The sequence below is a fragment of the Eimeria maxima genome, genomic scaffold, assembly GCF_000499605.1.
Source record: "Eimeria maxima Weybridge genomic scaffold, Emw_scaff175, whole genome shotgun sequence".
Taxonomy (NCBI): Eukaryota; Apicomplexa; class Conoidasida; order Eucoccidiorida; family Eimeriidae; genus Eimeria; species Eimeria maxima.
In genome coordinates this window covers 23,527-48,944 of record NW_013564665.1, presented here as the reverse complement: position 1 = coordinate 48,944, position 25,418 = coordinate 23,527, and the positions used below count along the sequence as shown (strand labels likewise).

The 25,418-nt window shown below is 50.4% G+C and overlaps 5 protein-coding genes across 5 annotated transcripts; 3 read left to right on the top strand and 2 right to left on the bottom strand.

Annotated features, from left to right (window-relative positions):
- Positions 1-388: 388 nt before the first annotated feature.
- Positions 389-1,785, top strand: EMWEY_00019810 (hypothetical protein, conserved; the record flags this gene model as incomplete). The annotated part of the gene is made up of 1 exon (XM_013480250.1): positions 389-1,785. A coding segment is annotated over one exon (1,397 nt), but the record flags the coding sequence as incomplete, so codon positions are not given.
- A 1,686-nt stretch (positions 1,786-3,471) lies between these two features.
- On the top strand, positions 3,472-10,297 carry EMWEY_00019800 (gamma-tubulin complex component 2, putative; the record flags this gene model as incomplete). Its single annotated transcript, XM_013480249.1, has 8 exons — positions 3,472-5,303; positions 5,876-5,931; positions 6,105-6,244; positions 6,416-6,885; positions 7,005-7,125; positions 7,868-7,975; positions 8,235-8,781; positions 9,003-10,297. The coding sequence occupies 8 exons, from the start codon at positions 3,472-3,474 to the stop codon at positions 10,295-10,297; spliced, it is 4,569 nt and encodes a 1,522-aa protein (XP_013335703.1).
- Positions 10,298-13,798: 3,501 nt separating this feature from the next.
- Positions 13,799-16,460, bottom strand: EMWEY_00019790 (growth-arrest-specific protein 8, putative; the record flags this gene model as incomplete). The annotated part of the gene is made up of 6 exons (XM_013480248.1): positions 13,799-13,874; positions 14,076-14,404; positions 14,861-14,939; positions 15,250-15,415; positions 15,518-15,638; positions 16,125-16,460. The coding sequence occupies 6 exons, from the start codon at positions 16,458-16,460 to the stop codon at positions 13,799-13,801; spliced, it is 1,107 nt and encodes a 368-aa protein (XP_013335702.1).
- A 3,330-nt stretch (positions 16,461-19,790) lies between these two features.
- On the top strand, positions 19,791-21,455 carry EMWEY_00019780 (DNA methyltransferase 2, putative; the record flags this gene model as incomplete). Its single annotated transcript, XM_013480247.1, has 1 exon — positions 19,791-21,455. One exon carries the CDS (start codon positions 19,791-19,793, stop codon positions 21,453-21,455), a length of 1,665 nt encoding a protein of 554 aa, XP_013335701.1.
- An 808-nt stretch (positions 21,456-22,263) lies between these two features.
- Positions 22,264-24,342, bottom strand: EMWEY_00019770 (Rhoptry kinase family protein ROP35, putative; the record flags this gene model as incomplete). The annotated part of the gene is made up of 3 exons (XM_013480246.1): positions 22,264-23,171; positions 23,550-23,653; positions 23,975-24,342. 3 exons carry the CDS (start codon positions 24,340-24,342, stop codon positions 22,264-22,266), a joined length of 1,380 nt encoding a protein of 459 aa, XP_013335700.1.
- Positions 24,343-25,418: the final 1,076 nt, after the last annotated feature.

The window sequence follows — 25,418 nt, the reverse complement described above, 5'->3', positions numbered from 1 at the left end:
TATATATATATATATATATATATATGTGTATTATTTGTATATTAGGGTTTTTTATGTGATGGTTATCAATCAAGAGCATTAGGGTTACGGCAACAACTTGAATCAGCAGTGTTTATTCATTATGTTAAACATGTTGTAGAAACCCTACAAACCCTAAACCCTAAAACACAAACCCTCAAGGCTTTATTTGATTCTCCTGCTAATTCTCTTAGTCCTTCTATTAGATCACAAGCTAAATTAGGTAAACCCTAAACCCTAATTAACCCTACTAAACCCTAAACCCTTTTTTCTTCTTACCCATAAGGTTGAGCACGAGGAGAAACCCTTTTCTTTTAGCCGTTTTTCTAGGGTTTAGGGTTTAGGGTTTAGGGTTTGTGTTTTATTGCAGAGTTCCGTCCTTTATCTATATTGGCTAGCGAGGAAGGACCTAAGTCGTTAGTTGCTGCTGCTGCTGCTGCAGCAGCAGCAGCAGGATTCCCTTTCTGTTGGAGCAGCGACGGTCGTGTGCTTCCTCCTAGTGTATGGATGTCTAAAGAATCCCCACCACCACCGCAACCATCAGGATCAGCAGGATCAGCAGCAGCAGCAGCAGCAGCAGCAGCAGCAGCAGCAGGAGTTGTTGTTATTCCTCCTGATGGTCTAGAGGATATACCTGCTGCTCATGGACATATAAATACACAGCAGCAATCAAGGGAGAGAGTACTACATCATATAAACAGGATGCTGCCTATATTAGAGTTACGTTGGGTGCAGCAGCAGCGGGAGCAGCAGCAGCAGCGGCAGCAGCAGCAGCAATTATTACTGCAGCAACAACAGGAACAAAAACGCATGCAAGAAGAACTTATGCTGCAACAAGAAAGAAAGGTAGAGGAACAATTAGCAGAGGAAGCAAAAGCAATTGCTGCTTCCCTCCCCCTTCGTGCTGCACCAGAGAATCTAAGACCCGAGCAGCAGCAGCAGCAGCAGCAGCGACGACAGCAGCAGCAGCATAAGCGCAACAGTAAACAAAAAGAAGCAGATAATTTTATTGATGATTCTATAGAGGGAGCAATTAGTGATCATGATGATGAGGTGTCTAGACACCGCAGCAAAAGGAAGAGCAGCAGCAGCAGCAGCAGCAAAAAGAAAAAGAAAAAAGAAAAAAAGAAAAAGAAAAATAAAAAGAAAGATAAAAATAAAGAAAGACATGAGGAGGAGGAGGAGGAAGAAGAAGAAGAGGAAGAAGAAGAAGAAGAAGGAGAAGAAGGAGGAGAGGGAGGAGGAGAGGGAGGAGAGGATGAGGAGTCTGCTGCAGCAACAGATGCAGCAGCAGATGATGAGGAGGAAGACGAGCAGCAGCAGCAGCAGCAGCAGCAAGATGAGGATACACCCAGCAGCAAATCAAAGAAAGCCCGCAGGCTACAACGTACAGCAGCAGCAGATGATGAAGGATTTAGTGATGCAGATGCTGCTGCTGGTGCTGCTGTTGCTGCTGCAGCAGCAGATGATGATGAAGATTCAGCAGCAGCAGCAGCAGCAGATGCAGATGCAGCAGCAGATGCAGCAGAAGTAACTCGTACGAAGCGCCCTCGTGCTGCTGATGATGAAGAAGACAACGCCTTTGCTTCTGATGAAGACGAAGCAGCAGCAGCAGCAGATGCAGCAGCAGCAGCAACAGCAGCAGCAGCAGCAGCAGCAGAAGGGGAAGAAGAGGATACAGATATGTCTGATGTATCTAAGAAGAAGAAGAAAAAACACAAAAAACACAAAAAGAAAAAACACAAAGAATTATTTGAGTCGGAATAGCTGCTGCTGCTGCAGCAGCAGCAGCAGCAACAGCAGCAGCAGCAGCAGCAACAGCAGCAGCAGCAGCAGCAGCAGTTGCTGCTGCTGCTGCAAGATCGTAACAGAAGCAAAACTTGAAGAGTTGCAACAGCAACTACTGCAGGTTGGTGTGCAGCAGCAAGAGCAGCAGCAAGAGCAGCAGCAGCAGCAGCAGGACTGTGCCTCTGCTGCAGGTGCTACCGTTATCAGCAACAGCAGCAACTGCTGCTGCAGTTGCTGCTGCTGCTGCTGATGCAGTAGGGTTTTCTTTGTTTAATTTATTTTGGGGCTGCATGCGCAGCTAACAACGGTATTAATAAATATAAAATTGTTTTAGTTAATTAAAATAAATAAATAAATAAATAAATAAATAAATAAATTAATTAATTAATTAATTAATTAATAATTAATTAATTAATTAAATTAGTTAATTAATTGACTATACATAAACAGGAGACACTAGTGCAGCAGCAGCAACAACAACAGTAGCAGCAGAAGAAACATCAGCAACAATAGCAGCAGCAGTCGGTCGTTTCGGCATCTATACACCCCACACGCTGCTGCTGCTCCTCCTGCTCCTGCTGCTGCTCCTGCTGCTGCTTCTGCTGCTGCTGCTCCTGCTGCTGCTTCTGCTGCTGCTGCTGCTGCTGCTGCTGCTTCTGCTGCTGCTGCTGCTCCTGCTGCTGCACTCAATTGAGGTGTACATGCTATAAGGCTATAAAGCGATGCATGCAGGGAAATTATGTCTTTATTAGTTAAATATATTAATTAATAATATTAATTAATTAATAATATTAATTAATTAATTAATTAATTAATAATATTAACTAGGTAATAATAGCAGCAGCAAGAGAAACAGCTGCAGTAGCAAAAACAGTAAGAGCAGCAGAGCAACAGCAGCAACAGCTACAGTAGGAGCACCACTAAGAGCAGCAGCACAGTCAGCAGCGCCAGCAGCAGCAGCAGCACCAGCAACAGCAGCAGATTTACCAGCACACAGAATACCACATTAGCAACAGCAGCAACAGCAGCAACTGCAGCAACAGCAGCAACTGCAGCAGTAACACAACCATAGAAATAGCAATAGCAACAACCGCCACAGCAGCAGCAGGTGCAGCAGTAGCAGCAGCAACAGCAGCAGCGTAGAATATTTCTTAATAAATAATAAATAAATAAATAAATAAATAAATAATTTAATATATAAAAGGAATTACTAAATGTGTTTCTCTTTGCATGCAACAACCCCACCCTTATAACCACCTTTGCTGCTGCTGCTGCTGCCGGCAGAAAACTTTCTGCTACATATTATTATTACTTATTTTATCTAGTTTATCTATTTATTTATTTATCTTATTTATTTATTTATTTATTCTTCTTTTTATTATTCCTGTGGAGAGGAGAGCTTGCTGCAACTCTGTTGCTCTGCTGCTGTCGGTACACCCCAGGGGGCCCTGAGGCATCCTCAGCAATGTGGCAGCAGCAGCAGCAACAGCAGCAGCAGCAGCAACAGCAACAGAAACAGCAGCAGCAGCAGATGCATGAGCAGCCACAGGGGTAACACTAACAGGAACCTCTGCAGCGGCCTTGCTAGCAGCTGCGGCGACTGCAGCAGCTAAAGGAGCAGCAGCAGCGCCATAACCAACAGCAGCAGCAGCAACAGCAGCAGCAATGCCGCGGCAACCTCTTGCTTCCCCTATAGAGTTGCATTGCTCTGTTGGTTTATCCTCAGGGCAGAGAGGAGGACATCAATACTTAACAGTAGATGACACGTATGCAGCAGCAGCAGGAGCAGCAACAGCAGCAGCAGCACCACCAGCAGCAACAGCGGGTCGTTTTGGCAGCTATACACCGCGACCAGCAACAGCAACAGCAGCAGCAGCAAATGCAGCAGCAGCAGCAGCAGCAGAAGTTCCCTGCATTGTATCCCCTAATCCTCCCTTTAAGAACAGCCCGAGCAGCAGATTGCTGCTGCTGTCTACTTACCCTGCATACCATAAGAAGATCAGCAGCAGCAGCAGCAGCAGCAGCAGCAGCAGCACGAATTGCTGCTGCAGCCATGGTACAGAAGTGCTGCTAGCCTTCGTGGGGCCCCCCAAGGGAAATGCTGCAGCAACGCTGTGGCTGTTGGGGGCAGGGAGTGCTCGTGCTGCTGCTCCTAAGATTGTATATTCTGCTGCTGCTGCAGCAACAGCAGCAGCAGCAACAGCAAATGGTAACAGCAGAACGCATGCAAAACAGGATTGGGGCCCAGGGACACCCGTCATAGCAAAACAGATATGCCCTGCTGCAGCAGGATCAGCAGCAGCAGCAGCAGCAATAGCAGCAGCAGCAGCAGCAGATTCCCGTCTGAGGTGGAAGCTGCTGCGTCCCTCGTTGCTGCCTCCCCATTTGCTGCCGCCGCGGCTACAGCAACAGCAGCAGCAGCAGCAAGAGCAGCAGCAGCAGCCAACAGCAGATGTGCTGCTGCAGCACGGGGAAGAATTAGTGCTGCTTAATCAGAAGACATCCGAGTTCTTGTCGCTGCAGCTGCTGCTGCGGCCGCAGCAGCAGCAGCTGCTGCCAATGCAGCAGCAGCAGCAGCAGCGCCGCATATGTCTTGTCCCCTCTCTTTCCTTTGAATCTCCTCCAGAGCAGCAAACTGCACCAGCAGCAGCAGCACCTGCTGCTGCTGCTACTGCTGGGGTGTACGTACACTGCGGATGGCATATAGAGAAAGCAGGACTAAGGAGCAGCAGCCTTCCTTTATGCAGATTTCCTGCTGCGCTGCTGTCGCCTAGTATGTGGGATGCTGCTGCTGCAGCAGCAGAAGTGTGGGGTAACAACAGCATTGCTGCGCTGCTGCAGCAGCACGGTCTTGCTGCTGCTGCTGATGCTGTACCTCCTGCCCCTCCTCTGCCTATGGAGGAGCAGCAGGAGCTGCTGCAGCAACAAGACAATAGCAGCAACAGGGATGCAGCGTTTGCTGCAGCAGTTAACTGGGGGCAGCAGCAGCTAGCAGCAGATTGGCCGCTGCTGCCCCATGCAGCAAGAGAGCGGCTGCTGCTAGAGGAGCTGCTGTCGCTGCTGCTGGGTGTTGATGGTGTGCTGCTGCGGGTAGTAAGAGAGCCTCATAAGGAAGAGGAGGAGCAGCAGCTTGCTGCAATGCAGCAGCAGCAGCAAGATTGGCTGCTGCAGCAAGCGCAAGAGGGAGATCTCCATCCAAAACAGCAACAGCAGCAGCAACAGCAACAGCAGCAGCAACAACAACTGCAGCAGCAGCAGCTGCAGCTATTAGAAAGGCATCCTTATGATATAGACAGCAGCAGATGCATGCTTCCTCCTTTGCCAACTTTTTCTGTGTGGCTGCATCCGCTGCTGCTGCAGCAGCAGCAGCAAGACGGCAGCAGCGCGTGTGGTGGTGGGCTGCAGGGTTTGTTACAGCAGCTAGCAGCAGCAGCAGCAGATATCCGTTTGCTGCTGCATGCGCAGCAAGCAGCAGGAAGCCGCATAGAGGAGATGGGGTCTGTAGGGGCAGCATTCTTTGCTGCAGCAGGAGGGTTTATTAATGAATTAGGGTTTAGGGTTTGCTGCTGGGAAGCAGCAGCAAGACAAGGTCAGCTATCTTTGCAGGGTTTACGTGCTGCTGCTGCTCCTGCTGCAGCACTTGCTGCTGCTGCTGCAGAAGCTGTTCGCTGCTGTTGGGGATTAAGAGGAGGTGTCCTTCTTAATGCTATTGATGCAGCAGCAGCAAGACTACCTACAGGGGACTCAGCAAGGCAGCTGCTGCTGCTGCTGCAGCAGGAAGCAACAAACCCTCTCCTCCATTTCTTACGCAAATGGTTGCTGCAGGGAGAACTGCATGACCCCTATAAAGAATTCTTTATACGGTAAACCCTAAACCCTAAACCCTAAACCCTAGGAACAGTACCCAGGATAGACGACGAGCAGCAGCAGCAGCAACCACAACAACAACAGCAGCACAATGCAACCCTTTTTAATCGCTTGCAGACCCTTCAAGTATACGATTTAGGGTTTAGGGTTTAGGGTTTAGGGTTTAGGGTTTAGGGTTTAGGGTTTAGGGTTTAATGTGCAGCGATAGGACGGAGCAAACTCGAGATCCCCTCGCGGGAGAATTTGCGGACGACTGCAGTAAGAACACTCCCTGCTGCTCCTTCTGCTGCTGCAGGTTGCTGCTGCTGCTGCTGCAGGTTGTTGCTGCAGCATTTGTTGCTGCAGCATTTGTTGCTGCAACGCGGGCTTGCTTTGGCAGCCGATTACTATTACTACATCCGCTGCTGCTGCTGCTGCTGCTGCTGCTGCAGGTGGTTTAGCTCGTTGGCCATGGGAGTGGCAAGAGAGGTTTGTTATAGAAGAAGCATCTCTGCCTCTGCTGCTGCGGCCTGTTGCGCAGCAGCTGCTGCAGATAGGCCGCTGCATCAGGTTGCTGCGTGACTGCAAGCAGGTAAGGTTTATGCATAGCTGCTTGCTGCTGCTGCTGTTGCTACTGTTCCTGCTGCTGCTGCTGCTGCAGGGTACAACAGGGGGTTTAGCACCTAACTTCGTGTACACTGTCAAGATTGCTGCTCATGGGTTCCTGCTGTGTTTGCTGCTGTTGCTGCTGCTGCTGCTTCAGCCTTGGCCTGACATGAGCCGATACTTTGCTTCGATGCGAGGAGAGAGTAGCAACTCGTTGTTGCTGCTGCAGCAGGAGTTGACATCTGCTGCACTGCCTGCAGCAGCAGAAGCAGCATCTGCTGCAGTGCATGCAATGTTGGCATCTCCGCTTGTCTTGGGGCACCCAGCAGCAGCTGCAGCAGCAGCAGCAGCAGCAGACCACCCTGCAGCACAGGGATTCCTTGGATTCCTTAAGGGCCTTAAGGCCCTCTGCCTAGGAGGGAGAGGAGACGTCTTTGCTGCTTTCTTGGAGTCGTGCGATCCCACGACAGATCCGCTGCAGCAGCAACGTGCTGCTGCTGCTGCTGCTGCAGCTGGAAGAAGCGTCGAAGCACAACAGCAGCAACAGCAACAATACCTCCTGCAGCAAATGCATGTCTTAGAGGCACGGATGGATGCAGCAATACGGAGCGTCACTGAATACGAATGGTCCGTTGCTCCTGCTGCTGCTGTTGCTGCTGGTTCTCCTGTTGCTTCCTCATGCATCTGTGGCTGTTGTTGCTGCTGTTGCATTTGTTGTTGGTGCTGCATGTGCTGCTGCTGCCCAGGCTATGTGACGACCTCTCGCTATCCTTACACCCGATAGCGAGTCTATCAGAGGCAGCACAGCTGCTGCACCGAGCAGCAACAAAACCTGAGCTGTATGCGCAGCTAATTGCATCTCCTAGAGTATCCCAGCAGCAACTGCAGCAGCTCTCCATAGACTTCGGCCCAACAGGTTAGGGTTTAGGGTTTAGGGTTTACGCTAATTTATTACTATAGCAATACCCCCAATTGTTGCCATTGTTGCTATTCCCCCCCAATCTATACGACTACAGCCTCCCCCCTCGCACATCCATTCCTCCATCTACTGCTGCTGCATTACTTCCTGCTACTACTGGTGCTGCTTCTGCTTCTGCTTCTGCTTCTGCTGCTGCTGCTGCTGCTGCTGCTGCTGCTGCAGATATATACCGTCGCCTGTGTCTAAGTCTAAATTGTCGTGGTCCTCTTCGTCTATTATTTTCAAGAGAGACAATTTCGATTTATCAAATTTTATTTCGACAATTTTTTCAAATTCAATTTGCACTTCGACAATTAACACTTGTATGGAGAGATCTAAATAAAACTAAGGTACTATACTGCTGCTGCTGCTGCTGCTGCTGCTGCTGCTGCTGCTGCTGGTGATGGTGGTGATGATGGTGGTGATGGTGGTGATGGTGATGGTGGTGGTGGTGGTGTGCTGTTGTGCCGTATGTCTCGGTACCTCCCATTATTCTGCTAGCTGGTGCTTCTTTTGCTGCTATTGCCACATCTACTTCTGCTGCTGCACTTGGTACTAATCCTCCATTTGCTGCTCCATTTACTGCTGCTGCTGTTGCATGTGTTGCTGCTGCTGCTGCTGCTGCTGCATGTGTGTGTTGCTGTTGTGTAGGACCTATTTGGTTTCCGGGAGTCTGGTTCCCACTTCCGTGCTGCACTAAAGACAAGAGGACAAATGGCCTATTTTGTCTCCTGTCTCCTTTCTTATATATCTAATGAGGTAATTCTTCTTTTTTTTATTATTATTATTTATTCTTATTATTTATTGTTAAATATAATAATTATTTATTATTAAATACAATTAAATGAGGTGTATACACAGATATATCCACTCATTTATGCTGCTGCTGCTGCAGTACTGTCATGGATGCTGCAGCAGACGACCTACTTGGTAGATGATATTGCTGCTGCTTATCTTGTATGTGCTGCTGCTTATGTTGCATGTGCTGCTGCTGCATTTGCTGCTGTTGCTGCTTTAGGTGGTGGATGTTGAGTTTGGTCGTTTGTTATCATTTTGCTCCCGCGGTACTCCTAGTGCGGAGTTGCTGCAGCAGCAGCACTTGGAGTGTATGCGCAGCATCAGCAGCAGCTGCTTCCTCGATAGTCCAACAACATTACAAAGTCTAAATAAAACTCTTGCTGTTGTATTAACATTTGCTGTACATACACTCAAATTCTCCTCCTTGGCCAGGCGGCCGCAGCTTATTGCTGCTGCTGCTGCTGCAGCAGAGGGCGGTCCTGCTACAGACGCGAGTGTGCTGTTGGGGGACGAAGACGCAACTGCAGCAGCAGAGGCAGCAGCGGCGGCGGCTGCTGCAGCAGCTGCTGCTGCTGCTGGAGCTCAGGATACAGCAGAAAGTGCTGAAGCCGAAGCAGCAGCACAGCAGCAGCAGCAGCGCCTGCAGCAGCAAAGACGCAGAGAAAGCAGACTACAAAGCTTTCGTTGTGCTGTTGAGGCTGCGGGCTTTGGCTCGATGCTCAAGACAGCGCATGCAGCATTTGTATCCAGCCAAAGAGAGTTCGTTGGTGAGTCAGCATTGCTGTTGCTGCTGCTGCTGTTGCTGCTCAGCTGCAGCAGCTGAGCAGAAACAAGAGAAAGAGCAGTAGGAACAATTGTATCAAGAGGAATCGCACGACCACACCACCGCTAACGACAGCAGCAGAAGCAACTGCAGCATCAGCAGCTGCTGCAGCAGCAGAATTCTTTTTGATGGTAGTTTGTTGTTTGTGTGCGTTCCTGCATGCAGCTCGTCTCTCCCGTTTAGTGCAGGGATCAACAGGATCTGCTGCTGCTCTGCTGCTGCAGCGACTTGAGCTTGGCTTAGCAGGAGAGAGGCAAGTGCCTTTAGGTGTATCCTCACCACTAACAGCAACACCAAGGAATGAACTCCATAAAACCCTCTCTGCTGCTGCTGCTGCTGCTGCACCTGGTGCTGCTGCTGCTGTTCCTGCTGCACCTGTTGAGGAAAATGTCACGCGTCTGAGAGCCGCTGCTGGCATCAGGAGCGTCAGCCCCCGCAATGTGCAGACATCCGCAGCAGTACAAACAGCAGCAGCAGCAACAGCAGCTGCGGCAGCAGCAGGAGCGCCACTGTCGTTGACAACTCCACGGACAGAAAGGATCGTTGGTAGCCCAGGGCTGCTCTCCTCGTTGCAGCAGCAGCAGCAGCAGCAATCCCGGCAGCAGCAGCAACAGCAGCAGCAAACGCCACAGGCTAGTGCCGCTTCTGCTATGCAGCAGCTTCTACAGATAAGGCAGCAGAAGTTGCAGCAAGAGCAACCCCAGCTGCAACACGAACAGCAGCAGCAGCAGCATGAGCTGCTGCAGCACCGCTTTCCTCGAGCTCCGAGGACCTTAGGTACCGTAGGTCCCCCAATGTTGCAGCGAAGCTCAGCTGCTCCAGCAGCAGCAACAACAACAGGTGCTGCTGCAGCTCCGCATGCACCTGCGTCCGGTCTGCGGGGCAGCAGCACCAGCACCAGCAGGCCAGCTTGGCCCACCCCACCGAGGTATGGAGATACTGCAGAGCAGACGGCAACATCATCTAGTTCTCGCAGCAGAAGCGTAGCAGCAGGAACTGCAGCAACTGCAGCAAACCGAGGCTACAGCAGCATCGGTGGCACCAGTATCAGATACCTCGGCCAGCAGCAGCAGCAGCAGAAGCTGCAGCAGCGTGAGGCAGCTCCGATCAGCTACGCCAGCAGCAGAGACCCCGTGTCGCGCAGCAGCAGCAACAACAGCTTTGTTAGTGGCTCCGAAACAGAAGAAGACGCCCCCAATACACCAGAGGCAGCAGGAAGAACAGCTGCTGCTGCAGATCCAGGGACGGATGCACCTACGGAGGAAGCATGGAGTGACGCACCTACAGAGCCAAGTGACTTAGAGACAGAAGCTGCAACTCACCTGCAGCAGCAGCAACACCTGCTGCTGCAGCAAGAGCAGAGGCTGCAGCAGCAGCGGCGGCAGCAGCAACTGCCGCCCATGCAGCCAACGCCGTTGGCACAAGCCCAAGCGATGCTGAGGCGCCTTCGCAACCAGTGAGGGACTCCTCAGCTTGCCAGCTAGCTAGCCAGTTAGCTAGCTAGCCAGTAGACTATCTAGCTAACTAGCTTACTAGCTAGCTAGGAACCTGCCAACCAGTTGCCCGTAACATTTGATAGTAACTTGTAGAGCTGCAGAGGAGTGCCTCCCTCTAGCTAGTAACTGTCTAGTTAGCCAGTTAGGTAGCTAGCCAGCTATGTAGTATTATGCTAGCCTGCCAGCTAACTAGCCACTGACTACATCCTAACTACCCGCTGCGTACCCTATTGACCTAATGATAACTGTCCATTGGGCCAACTAGCCAGCAGGCAACAGCTACACTCCAGGAGGAGGAACAGCTAGCTACCGTTGTGCTTCTGCTAGCCAGACAAGAGGCTCGGAACTTGCAATAACAAACAAAGTATTCAGCAGCAGCTGTTGCTGCTGCAGCTGCTGTAGCTGCAGCAGCTGCGCTGTATATGTGGAGCGGCCGTAACGAATGGCCCCCCCCTGCCCACTATGCACCTCTGCAACAGCAGCTAGCCAGCTACCTGGTTCCGATGCTATTCCCTTGCTATGTAACGGAACAGCAGCAGCTGCTGCTGCTGCTGCAGCAGATAAGAACAAGTGCAGCTCACAAAGTAATATGTGGGCACCAGCGCTGCCTTAAAGAGATGCGGGCTTGGCCAAGTGCCGCGCCAGCTAGCTAGCTAGCAAAGATGGGGTTGAGCTGGCTAGCTACCTAGCAAGAAAGGAACCTGGCTAGCTATCTCATTCCCTTCCCTGCTGCCCGCGAAGAAGCCCAACGGGGTTCACAAGACACCTTAGTAGCGTGTGCAGCTAGTTGGCCAACTAGCTAGCCTGGTTATTAGCTAGCTGTTTAGCTAGCTAGCTAGCTAGCTGGATTTAGTCCTCATAAGCCTCTGTGTATGTCTCGTCCCAGGTGTACTTAAGGAGTGGCGTCTCCTGCATCACCATCAGCAGCAGCAACACCATCACCATCACCCCCACCAGCATCAGCAGCAACAGCAACAGCAACAGCAACAGCAGCAGCAGCAGCAGCAGCAGCAGCAGCATGACTGACAAGACATTGATGTAGTGGAGTAGGTTTATCTGTTATGCATGGAATATAAAGCCCCATAACAGGGATACAAGTCCCATCTCTTAGTCGTGTATGCATGCGGCCTAACTGTGCATCCATTAAATGTAATACGCGGTGAGCGAAGTCGTCCGTTTCCTTAAAACGAATTGGCTGCAGCAGCAACAACAGCAGCAACAACAACAACAGTAGCAGGTGCAGCAGGTGTAGCAGGAGGAGGAGTAGCAGGAGGGATTCAGCAGGAGTAATAGGAATAACAGCACACTCTACAGGTAATGCTGCAGCAGCTGCAGCTGCAACCAATACAGCAGCAATTGCAGCTACAACATAGACTGATGCAGCTGCAGCAGACGCAACTGCTGCTGCAGCAACCACGCATCGCACATAATGGCGCATGCAAGAGCAACAACAACAACAACAGCAGTAGCAACAAAGACCGCTGCAGCAACCCGCAGTAGCAGCAATCCGACATCCAACACCACACCACGCGGCGGCAGTCTCCAGCAGCATCACATACGACAGAAGCAGCGAGCAACAGCCTAGCCAGCAGATGCAGCTGCAGCAGCAGCACACCACATCACCACCAGCAGATTAAGCAGCAGCAGTAGCAGCAGCAGCAGTAGCAGCAGTAGCAGCAGATCGAGCACAAAAGCAGCTGTTCTCACAACAACGCGCCCAAGACAGAAGTTGGTTTCCTCAATAAGCCATTCGTCGTTCTTCTTCAAGAGCTGCTCAGAAGTAACCTTCTGCCCCTGGTAGCTACCAAAGGGCCTACTAGGGGCCCCGAGAGATCCAAGTACCCTCAATCCCCCCATGGGGGCCCCTGGGATCGATCCCGATCCCAGGGGGGGGGTCCCGGAGGATAGCCTCCGTAACAGCAACAGCATGGCGCGGTAGCTGCAGCGGCTGCTGCTGCTGCAGCAGGCAGGTGGCTGCTCAATAAGGAGATGGAAGGATATAAAGAATAGGTGAGTCTAGAAGGGAAGCGCAAGCAAGAAATACTTCTTAGTTGTTTTATTTGCATGCAGAGTGTAGTTATGATGCAAACTAACTGTATGCTGTATGCATGCTACCAAGCACGGGGCTGCAGTGCCGCGCGCGCCACACGAAGGCGCCATATACCTTACAAGTAATAAAAGTTAAAATGAACAGTTAAAAAAGTAAACTAAGTCAATTGGTTAAACGGATTAAAACACAAGAATGGGACTCAAATAGCGAGACACCAGCGCTAGGATGCCTACACTCAACCCCAGAAGTAATAGTAGTAGTAGCAGTGTTGATCAGCTGCCTACGAGACCGTCTAAATAGTCACAATTAAATGATATATATTTTGTATATGAATGTATGAGTATGTTGTACTCAAATATAATGCCAGTGAGTTACCTGCAGAGTTGAGTAGAGTATAAACAGTGCAGAGAGGAAGGTCGTAGTAACGGGGCGGAGAAAGAGACAAAAATCACGACGACCCAAAGGCAGCATACACAGAGTCACGTGGACGTGTGGCTGGAGGGGACAGGTTCAATGTTTCTGAAGGCTGGGGAGCATATTGGTGCATCTCTTTGTGCAGCGCATCACGACGTGCATGTACAGCGCAAGCTACCATTTAATGCATGTAGTAACACTACAGGGAATTGGAAAATACCTACATGATCAGCAGTAGCCAACTTGCATGAGTTGGAAGGCGTGTATCAGACCGTGCTGATATGTTCACCTGCTACTGCGCTTCCTAACGGTGAGTGAAGTGTTGTTTCTGTTCCTTCCTCGATCCTCTCTTCTGTATCCATTACCTATGCGCCACTTGCTTCGGGCATCTTCCGGTGTTGTTCGGTCGCCATTGGTGCTGTTGTTGCTGTTGTTGCTAACAACGTCACAGTACTTTCAGTTTGGAAGAATTGATGGGTCATCGGCGGCGTAGCCGAGTTAGCTCTATGAAAAGTCGTCAGTCACAGTTGGAAAATAATTACGCACCCGCGTCCACGTTAAAAAGGTACGAGGATATTTGCAAGCATATTGGGTAACTTCCAAGCTTATGCGCTTAGTCTCCACAGCTGAATCGAGACGTGGATGTAGATGTTCCCGAGAAACTACTTCGCTCAAGATATCTTTAGAAGCACAGTTAGGTTGTTGATTTCCCGCTCATCCGATGTAATATTCCCGATTTCTGGGCTTCTTTACACGTGTATGGAGGATCTCAGTCGCTACTACTTGGTCATTCTCATGTATCGCTCACATGTCACAGTTTTTCCAGTATTACATTAAATACTACGTTTGTTTTACATATTTCCATGAGAAATTTTTTTCACGCGCTGTTAGATATTCCTAAGCTCAATCTCTGTGAGGCACCAGGGAAAAACTGTGCTTTCCTTGGGTGCCTAGGCTCACTAGTGAACTACCTTGCACGAATTGTTAACTCGGGAGTGCAGCTAGGTTGCTAGGGCAATACGCTGCACAAATGCCAACACCAACATCGGGTTGTTCTGCGAAATCAGGGAAGGAAATCTAAAGCGAAGTTTGGAAAATAAGCACTGCGAAAAGTTGACGTAGATGATTATGTGAAGGAATTCTTCTAGAAACTGCAATGCTTCGCGCTAGTGGGAATGCCAACAGATGTTGAATTAGCTGTCCGTCAGTCTCTTGAGCGTCACTTTCCCTAGGTGGATATTTTCCGATCCTTTCGCACACGGATAGGTAATTGCCCACCCAGATGGGTGACTAGAGCTTTTCAAGGGTACAGTTTCATGTTCGGAAGATGCGCCTGTCGAAGTGCCTGTGACGGCCAAATCGTCCGCCCTCCCCTTCGATTCCTCTGAAGCCTGACTAGATTCCTGGTTGAGCATTCTGCCATTGTCTTCAGCTGTTGTTTCAGAGGCAGAGATTGATTCAGTCTTATTATCTAGCATAGCTTGTGCGTGTTCATACACAATACTCCTTGCTTCGATAGAAGAATGAGGCACATTGAGCTCGTCTAGCCGATGCCGCATAAACACTAACATGTCATTATAGGCCTCAATGCATCGGCGTAGCTCTTCCTTTAAAGCATTCTCACATTGCTCATGATCAATTATTGTCTCCTGGATCAGCTCACAAATTGCTGACGACACTCCAGAAGGTAAGTTGGAATGAGACTGCGCAGACTGTATTTGCTGAAAGCTTGATTCTAGCTTTGCAAGCGTCTCCGTTGCTTGTATCCTCAGCAATGCTCCGTGCGCTGCAGAGCCTCCAGTATTTTCTTGATGCACGTTTTTCAAACTTTGTTGCAGTTGACCAATGCAGCGGCCGATTGCTTTCTTTTGGTGTTCTAAATTCCGAACTTCCAAGCGCGCATTTTTTATGTTTTCTTCCATCTATACGCACAAAAAGGTATTCTGCCCATACAGCTGGAAACTGAGGAGTGCGCATTGGCGTACAATGCCACAAGTCCCAAACGATCCTAATGGTCTTTCCTGCATTTATGTGCGGGCAACGGTGTTCCAATGCAATGATACCACTTGGTTTCGCCTTTTGAGGTTGCGAAGGACTAGTTTGTCCTTTTCTACAAAACGGAGTTGCACTTTAAGCCGGGCCCTGAAGTCATGAATTACCCAAACTTGTAATACCATGAATTACCCAAAATTGTAAATGAAGCATCACCAAGTAGAATAGCTAGTAATGCCAAGATTTCTCTTTGTTAACAACGCATAGGCATGAATTAACCTGTAATGCTCAGGTCCGTGGCAAGTTCCGTGGGCAAGCACAGATGATGAACGCAAAATAGAGAAGCTTTGAGTTTCGTGAACAGGCGGAAGTTAGCTTGAAGCTATATTCTAGTCACAGATATTTGCGCAGCTTGCAGTCCATTATAGAGGAGGTTGATGAAGTAGAGCCGCCGGCTTACTTGAGAGCTTCTTGCTCACGGAGAGGTTCCCGAATCTTTGCATTTTGGGCGGACATTAAGTCGATTTCTTTTTTGAGCCTCTTGTTATTAGCCGACATCCTCTCGTTCTCGGCTCGCAGCTTCTTGACAAGCTGCAAATTATCTCGTGTAATATCCTCATAGTACGCTGCCATTGCAGACATTCGCACAGCATGCAGAGTTATCTTCCCATAATGAAATGTAAGAGTCAACCGATTACAAGCAAGCTCTGTTAAGGAAAAGCGCCTACCCTTCAACTTGCCCAGCGCTTCTTCATTGAATGCCTTAAGTTTATTTTTGTGGGCGTTTTTCTGCTCCTCCACCTCCAGCATGGCCACACTTTCGTGTAACTCTAGGGATTCCTCCAGTTCCTGATTACACCAAGAGGCGCAGCGTGCGAGCCGAACGCTGGATTCTAAATACTGGATCTGCCCAACTGCACACGATCGTAATTCCATGAAGAAGGTGGTGCCGGGCTCTTAGGGTTCAAGAAGGGCTGCTTTCTTTTGTTTCCGACCCTCCCAATACATGCAGTGACTGCAACGAACTGCCGGCCCCAGTTGCTGTTTGTCGTTCTAGTACTCCTCGTGGCGTGCCTTTAGTTCCCTCTCGCATTGCTGTCGCAGGTCTTCTGTGCTCTTTTCAAATGTCTCCGCAATTTTTGTTAGGTGCTGGGCAAACCAAGAAACAGCAGGTTTGTCTACAGATGGAGGCTTAGCAGGAGACCAGTGCACGCTGTGCATACCCCTGTGCTAACCCTCGAACGAGTGCTCCAAGCCCATCGCGGTCCCCACAATATTGGCGTTTACAGCATTTTTATTGGTGTTGCTGCACATACACTATCAGGCGTGTCGCACTTGCTCTAAGGTCTTTTTGAGAGCTTCCACTTCTTCCTGCGTCTCCTCAGCTTCTTTAAGAGCCATGGCCTTAAACTCCTTGCTCCTTGCCTGCGTTGAGGCCAGGGTTTGTTGAAAGTACTTGTCAGCTTCAGCTAACAGTTGCTCAGTTGAAGTAATTTGGGCTTCCTCCTCTAAAGTCCCTTGTACTTCGAGAACGTGCTGGCGATTATCGTATGCGGCTAGCTCCTCTACGTGTGCAGCTTCCTCTACTGATGCATCCCCGTCATCTTTCTTAAGAATCAGTTCTATCTTGTCAGTGCATTTCTGCGTCGCCTCTCGAATTCTCGAAAGCATCGCCTACGTGGAACCCATTTCACACTTTCTTGGAGCTTCGGAATACCAAGTCGGAGAACCTGCGTCGCTTTCGACGCATCTTAAAACTTGATGGTTTCGCAATGCACGCCAATGTCATTAACTGACTGTTTCTAGCTCCAGTTTAATCCTGCCATGCCTTGTTTTGTCAAGCAATGCTCGAAGATTCTCCACTTCTTCTTGTGCTTTGGAGTGCATTTGCTCAAGTGCTTGAAGCTCTTCCGCTTCGGCCGCATCTCCCTCTGGCAGTGGGCCAAATGCACAGTGGGCATCTGGATCTGAAATGCTGTTTGTGCTGTTCGTGTGCCTACTACCGCCTAATGCGCTACTCTTGTGGCATAGGGCCTCAATTAAATATGCGTCTGCTGGAATGCAAAGCTTGGCAAAATGCCTCCGAATGTTCCCTTCTTAAGGGTGCCCGGATTGCCTAGTTGTTCTTACCGCAAACAGCAGTGAACTGGAAGAGGGCAGACGTACCTGCGCCCGGCTTCTCTGCTGCTGGAGGTTGCTTTGCGGACATTTTCGACCGGAGTGTATGTTCTAAAATAGACTCTACTCTTAGGGACTACCGGATCCTGGAGACGCAGAAGAATTGTCTACCATTTGAAGCTTTTATTGCAAACAAGTGAGTTGGTTCAAAGCCTTTTCCCCGAACCACTGGCCTGCAGTGATAGCAACTTACTGGCGGAGTTGTGGATAGATGCGGGCTCTGTTGGCTTCGGTTCCTTAAAAGGTGATCGGAAAAGACCGAGAAAGGAATAAAACAAAATCTCTGGCATAATACAATAAATGTGATTGGCAAATATAGTATTTCCGGAGAGCCCCAGAAGCCCCAGGGTGCTCGTTGGCTGCATGCATTGCTAATGCATGCGCTCACGCGGCCGACCCAAACTAACATCCTTACGTATAGCTCACCAACTGGCAAGTAGCTTCCTAAAGGGCCTCGTATACCCTATAGCGAACAATGCTAGGTTTCTGTTCACATTGCAGAGGTTCTACACCTTTACCTGGACCCCCGAAATTATACGAGTAATGAAACTTTGTTCTGTGTAGATGCTTTAGGCTTGTGCGTACAACCAAATATTATACCAGGATGGGCATAAATGCACTAAAGTACTTGGAATTGATACACTCGCTGTGGGACAGGTGACATGTGGGGTTGGTTCGAGCCCAATCTTCAGCAACCAATCAGGGAGGCACAAACATTCTGAGCCAGTATGCGTGGGGCGCACAGATGGCGTTTCTTCTTACCACTTTGGTTTTCCACGTCCGTGTACGGGCTGCGAGGGTGCGGGATTGGATATTGCTAGATGGTTCCGAGATAGCAATTGAGGTTGACGCCTATCAAGGTATATCACATCACTTTTCTGCGGTGTAGTGCATACATAGGAGGCAGCCTTTAAACCAAACGGAAAAATAAAAAATTCTGGAGAAAACAATGAGAATAACGAAAGCGGAAACCGAGCGAGCTAGGACTGGGTTAGTAGTAGGAATTCATGTCAAAGAGCCAGAAAAGAAGCACCCGATTACACACACTGGATTAGCACATAGGTGAGTCGGAGAGGGTCTGCCGGTTCACTTGTCACTTTTGTCGCTACAACCTCCCAGCAGCGTGCATGAAAGCCATTCTGTTGTGGCCGATTCTCTAGTGGCACTCTCACAGTGGTGATCAAAATGTTGTTTCGTCTCTTCCAGAGTTCCTATAACTAACTCTCAACAACCGACTTTGTGGTCTTCTGAGTTGCGAAAAAGGCAGATGCACAACTCGGCAAGCCACCCGAATTCCTCCCCGTTGAATTCCCAAGGGCTATGCTTTCACTACTCTTAATTTTATGGCTGGCTTCAGGCCATCAGTCCTAAATGCCCTACATCTGGGACATTTCCAAAGCTCTTTCCTGCCATCCCATCATCCGCGGGATAACTGAGCCTTTCTCCTCTGTCATGCAGGGAAACCATACAAAAACCATCATGTAAGATACTTTCAACATTTCTCCAATCATGGCCCTGGCCCAGCCAAATTGGGAATGCCCCTTTCAGGACAGTGAAAACCGAATAAGGTACACATACAGTTGCAAATAATTGTCCAGCTGCCCCATATTTAATGATCAGACAAGGTGTACGCATTATTCATGAGTTGTCTTCACCGCAGGTGTCCAGTGTAACGATGCTCCCACCAGCTAGCTAGTTTGCCTCTCCACAGGCAAGTCTTGTTCAACCTCCACTGCTCGAGTTGACGGAAGGGTACATCTCCGGCAGATTTTCGGGAGTGAAACTAGTGTTGTTTTCTTAGGGACAGTGCCTGTACGAGCAACCGTTTATGTATTTGGCGGCCTTGATGCCATGCAATACTACCCGCCGTAATAAACACCCTCTCACTTAGAAGAGGATAGCCTCATACTAAAGGCATCTGACTAAAGTCTCCAGAAGTTCTGAGCCTAGCTGCAACAGCGCCTCTGCTGGTGCAGAGAGCATGTGGCCTGTTGTGAGTTGCAGCACGTAGCTTGCTTCTATTGCAAGCTCTAACATTGATGGCACTTGTCATACACTTACATGGCACTCATTAACGAGCCGTTATACAAGTACAACTGCGTGAAACAACTTTTGCCAGCCTGTGCCACACACACGCCACATTGCTCTGTGACGCATGACGGGGGTCTAGGCCCCTCATATAAGGCATTCTGTCAGTATTATTGCAGAAACGCCTCATGGAAACGTCGTTTACATATTCCACTTTAAATGCTTCGTTATGTGGCCACGGCCCAAATGACCTGTCTCTTCCTGCGTTCTCTACTTGTGAGCGTATAGTGCAGCAAATCTTGCACAAAAACAGCGCCCCACAACATAAAACGGGAGCCATATACATTCAACGCCTCCTTACTGTACTAATAGACTCTCTACTTAATGGGCAAATGGCAGGTTTTTAACTCATCCGTGCCTTCGGCATTGGGGGGGCCCCCCTACCGGGGGCCCTCAGATACCCAAGGAAGAGGCCTCTGGTAAAAACAAAGCAAATAAAATGTTTCTGTGCTGAGTTAGAGTTTTATGGCAATGGAAGCGAGTAGCAATCAGAATGCGAAGCTGGGCTCGTCTACACATGTGCCCACTGACGGAGGCGACATCTAGCGTGCGCTAGAGCTGAAGAGATATTTCCAGGCAGGGCTTTGTCCGCAAGTTTGCCGTTTTATACCAAACCCTCACATACAGCACAGTGTGGAAGGCTGGCAATTTACCATTGATGCTGTAGCCTTCGTCCTGAAGTCCTGAACCCCTAGCCCTACTTTGCTTGTAGCTTCTTCTTTGTTTGGTCCCTGTATGCAAGCCGGCAGCAGCCTGGCCTGCTCCGCAGGCCTTGACGGGCAGTTTTCAGACCTTGTTGGAGACGCTGCATGCTCCGGAGGCCCAGTTTGGGAGGGCGGCCCACTGCGTGTCTACGAGTTTTTCAGCGGCATTGGGGGCTTGCGCGTGGGTCTTACCGAGGCCCTAGAGAGCCTGAGGAGGAAAGGGCTTTGCGAAATAGCCACGGAAGTTGTGGGAGCCTACGATATCAGTACAACTGCCAACGGGGTGTATACACACAACTTCAAAACTTCACCAATCTGCTTATCTATAGAACATCTTTCCTTGCAGCATGTAGACGGGCAGGCAGACCTATGGCTGCTGTCGCCTCCTTGCCAACCTTACACAAGGGGGGGCAAGAAACTGGACAGCCTAGACGGAAGGGCAACGGGCTTCTTGCACTTGCTGCAACTGCTTAGCGGCTGCTGCTCTCCGCCTCAGTTCATATTCTTAGAAAATGTCAGGGGATTTGAGGGCTCAGACACCTGGAGACGCATGCAACAGGTGCTCCGTAGCCAACACTACCGAGTTCAACACTTCCTTCTCTCTCCTACACAAATTGGCATTCCAAACACAAGAGTCCGATACTACTGTTTGGGCTGCAGAGACACAACCCAACCCCTGCAGCAAGGTCTGCAGTTGCTGCTTCCAGAGCTGCACCAGCAACAGGGGAATCAGAAGCAGCAGCAGCCGCTGCTTCACATCCAAGGGGCGCCAGAGTCTTCTCAGAAAAGCATCGTGGAGGCTCCTGAGTTGCAGATGGTGCCCCCCATCTCATCGGGTGCCCTAGGGGGACCCCCATTTGAAGTGCGGTGTGTTGGGGATTTCTTGGAGGTAAATATTACACCGGAGGAGCAGCAGGCCCTGCGCATTCCTGCTGGTCGCCTGCGGCGCTTTATTGACGTGAATGAAGAAACGGAGACAGTTGAAAGGGGACGAAAAGCGACAGAGTTGGAGGAAAACAAAAGCGGAGCAGGGCACGGAGATGGGGACAGAAGAGAAAGAGAATGCCGTACAAACACAAGCGATACAGAGAATGACGCTGAAGAGAGACAGGGGGAATGGGCAATAGGGGAGGAAAATAGCCGTATAGCCAATACGAAAGCTCAGTCTTCTAGGGGCAATGGCTTCAGGCTGGAAATAGTGAGCCCGACACATACTGCATGCGGCACCTTCACCAAAGGGTACGGACGCAACCTCCACTCTGGGGGCCCCCTCCTCCTCATTTCTGAAGGCCAGTCCCCGCCAAGGGGCCGCGAAAAAGGAGCAGCCACAGTAGCAGCAGCTGCTGCTGCAACAGCAGAAGCAACAACAGTCGAAGTTGACAACACTGCAACAGCATCATCAGAAGCAGTGTCGACCGAAACGGCCGCTGCAGCAACATCCGCAGCAGCAGCTGCAGTGCTAACTCCTCAGACTTTAGAACGAAGCCGATTCCGTCGTCTGCAGGAGGGGGAGACCATCCGCTTTTTCTCATCTAGGGAATTGCTGCGACTCCATGGATTTCCTGAATCTTTTGCCTTTCCCTCCTCTCTGCCGTTTCGGAAGAGGGCAGCCCTCGTGGGCAACTCCGTTAACGTTAAAGTAGTGGCCCTGCTGTTGGAGTACCTGCTGCAGCAACATGTACAGCGGAAGCTGTAGCTCACATGAACTGCAACGGGACGCCACAGGCCCCGGCCAGCTGCCACCGCACTTCTGGGGCCGCAGTCATGTCACAGTGTTGTTAACTGGCGTTTGCCCTCTAGTCAGGTAACAGCTGGTGAAGAGTTATTCCCGGCTCTACGCCACACCACTGCATGCTTGACAACTGCATAGTTTACGTTCTCAACAACCTACAATACAGGATACTCGCCTAAAGTTTGATATGCCCATAGGTTTGCATCTTAATGTTACAGGGGTTCAACCACCAGCGAAAGCAAGGCCAGTTGCCTAGTTATGATCGTGCCTGCTGCTCGGATGTACAGACGTGTTGGGTGTGCGAGAGTTTGCTACACTTTGTGGCTTATTGAAAATATTGGCCTCAAATGGCAGCATTACAAGTCTCTTTAAGTGCCGCGTGACCCGCTGCATGCAGCGGGATGTTGCAGCAGCCTGGGAACCACTGAAGAGGCCCTCCGAAGGAGGACAGGGAACCTGTCCTCCATGGAGCGTCGTAACTGTCTGAAGCTAACATAACAACCTGCCAATGAGCCACAAGAAAATCACCCGGGGCACCGGGAAGAGGCACAAAGACCCAAGCACAGCACTGCGGAGCGTCTAGAAGCCCGCCGAAGGTGCTGTCTACTGCCATTCGTTGTCATTTTGCGGTCACAGGGGACACACATGGCGCCTCCCACCGCGGCTTATCCCTTGAAATACCCCTCTCTCTTTCTCCCTGAATCTCGTGCAGTGTGTAGGATGAGAAAGAAGCAGAGGGGGCCTAAGTGTCGGTCTGGGGTTGTCCAGAACATCAAAGAAACTTGTATGGCGTCTGGTAGGTCCCCTCAAATGCCTTCCCGTACATTTTCTTCTCAACAAGGTCGAAGTCCATTCCTTCGAAGTAAGGATGCTGCATGCACTGCATCAAGTCGTACCGGTTCTTCGTGTCTGGATCGGTCATGTGTCTAATGAGGTCCTCTGCGAGGTCCCGGTGAGGCACCTCCAGATTTCCCATCCACTCGAGCATTTCCTTGAAAGTGATACCGAGGGCGAACACGTCGGTCTTGTAGTCGAAAACCTGATATTCGCCGTCAAACGTCAGCTCGGGCGCAATGTAGTGCTCAGTGAAAATGATTTCAACCTCCTCTCCGTACATAATCGCATGCATGCCGTTTCTCCAAAAGCCTTCAAAATCTGCCAGCAATGCGTGTCCATCTTGACTCACGAAGTAGTTGCAACCCTTAATGTCACGGTGCACCCAGCCACGCTTGTGCATGCCCCACAGCCCATAGATCATCTCGGCAAATGCCAGCCGCAGCGAAACTTCTTCGGGCATGCGCCGGGTGTACAGAGAAACATCTGCACGAGCCCTAGGTGTTATGAGGTACAGCGTGCTGCCGTCTATGTCCCTGAAAGCCCCCAAAGCTGGAAGAGATAGCGGCAGGCCCTTTGCTAACTTCTCATGAGCGAACAGCTCGAACGCCACTTCCTTCGCACTACACCCAGCAGTTGATTTCCCCTTTATCACAATCCCTTCCTCCCGCTGTTCATCTGTCAGCCCCAAGAATGCTGCAAGACGGGCCCTCGGCTTTGGCACTGACATCAGCACAACAGGCTTCTTGTCCAGGCGCCTCAGCAAAGGACGAATTTCTGGGAACTCCATCTCGTCCAACACCGGTAAGTTCCGTACATAGTCTTCCCACGAATGCGGCACCTGACCTGCGACAACCACAAGCAATTCGCATCACTACCATGCTTTAGTGCAACTCGGACAGACGGGAACGGATACAACTGTCCAATCTGAATTGTCAACAGACCCTCATGCAACGATAATCAAAATGCCCATGCAGGTCAGAAGCGAAACCCATGGAACTACACGAACTGATGCTGATGCTGAGATGCACTGCACCTACATACGCGACAGAGGGATACTTGCTAGCGTGGATATGCATCCTGTGTCTTCCACCCCATCAACATGCACAAAAACACTATAGATGATGCAAAAAGCTACAGGCGTGCGACTGAGCATGCAACCCAAAGACGAGCTACAAGAGTCGCTCTCCGGGCTAGCACGCCCCCAACGTGGCAAATACTGACCTAAAAGCCTCATCTTCGCCTTCCGGAGGGCTTGCTTGGGACTGTGGTACAGCTCGCTTGTCTTGCGCCACAAGGCTACAGCAGAGATGAAGGACCCCAACGCGCTGCATACACACACAAGCCCGCATTAATACGCAGTGCACGCCCCCTGTCAGTGCCTCATTTATATTGAGGCTGCACTGCACATGCAGAATGAGCATATTATCACGTGCATGCTCCAAAATAAAAACACGCAGGCAGTCAGACCCGCTGCCGTTTCTTGCACCTAAACGGGAAACAACTGGTGTTAGCCCCTCTGGGTGTCTTCTACACCACAACCGGAAACGCAGATGCGTACAAACAAATGAAATTAGACTCAAGCAGCATCCCATGAAAGAAAGAATCTTCGGTGCTGGAGGATGTCGGGATTCTAGTATGTGCCTTACAGAAGAAAGCCACCCCAGCCTGGGCCAAGGGCTTGAGGAGAATTCCTTGACGATTTTCCATGCCTCGCGGCTCCACCCCTGCGGGCCTTGAGCCGGCGCAAGTTCGGACCTTCAGAACTACCGGGACCCTCATCTGCTCCGTTGCCTTCAAGGGGCTCCTCTTCCACGGGGTCTTCCTCTGGGGCCTGCCCCGGAACCTGTTCTATGGCAGCTTCTTCAAGCTGGGCAGCATTCCCTGATGCTTCGGTTAAAGAATCCACAATTTCCGGCGGAAGCGAAGGGGGATTCGCGTCCGAAGAGCCAACAGCCAACAGGCTGCAGCACAGACCCGTGGAGAGAGCCGCTACGAGGGCCGTACGAAGGCTCATCTCGCTGCGGAGAGATGAAGGGGAAAAGCAGCGGCCAGGAAAGCAGGTTAACGTGCGTTACAAACTAAAGATGGAAATAGGACCCCAACGCATCGAGACGCACCGCAAACAACAGAAACTGCGGATATGAGAGACAACTTGCCAGCGAAGGGGAGGGGGGAGAGCTGCTAAGGGACTAGGCCCCCTCCCCATAACGTGTCCCTCCTTTCTGTCCTTCCCTTTACATAAATAATGGGATCTGACGCAGAAGGAAAACAACCACGGATCCCACCGCCTCTGCAGCGGTACGCACTGCTCAGCCACAGGGGGGGCGAGCGGTCCGTCAGGGGGGGAGGCTCAGTGGAAAAATGAGAAGAAAGCGGCAGCCATACGGGCTACTGTGGAACAGAAAGACGCAACATAAAGCAATTCACAATCAGCATCAAACGACGGTCTGCAGCATCCTACGCTCTTGGAACGGCACCCAGAAACGAGTCCCCTTGCCTTCCCCCGCAGCCACGTGGGCTGGCATTGGTTAGTTTACGCCCTTGCAGTGAACGATGTATATTTTCATTGCTATTTCTCACCCCGCACTATCTATATTACTTTATAATGAATATTGTATATTTAAAGCTGCAAATTCCCTAGAATTACCCCTACTTTCCACCAGACCGCTCCTTCCCCCGCTTCCCGTGAGCACTCTGGAAGCCCCAAAAGGCTTTCCTTCCCCCTCGTGCTCCCCGCAGGTTTCAATGCATCAAGTGGTATCTTTCCAAAGAGGAATTAGAATTTTGACCCTAGATTGCACTGATATTGTGACAAAAGGACGGGCATGGCAGGGGAAGAAGAGAGCAACCAGCCGAAACGGCTCGACGCCACTGCCAGGCATCCCAAGGGTGATGGGTTTGACTGTAACCACTTGCTTATGCTTGCACCTGTTGCTGCAAAGCGTGACTCTTACATTCTCCAAACCATTAGTACTACGTAATGCAACATACCTCGAATTTGATCGGCAATGGTGCATGCATCCCCGGGTACTATACTGTGGCACGCTCTGTCTAGTGTTGCTTCACGCATCCCTGCTTTCATAAAAGGTG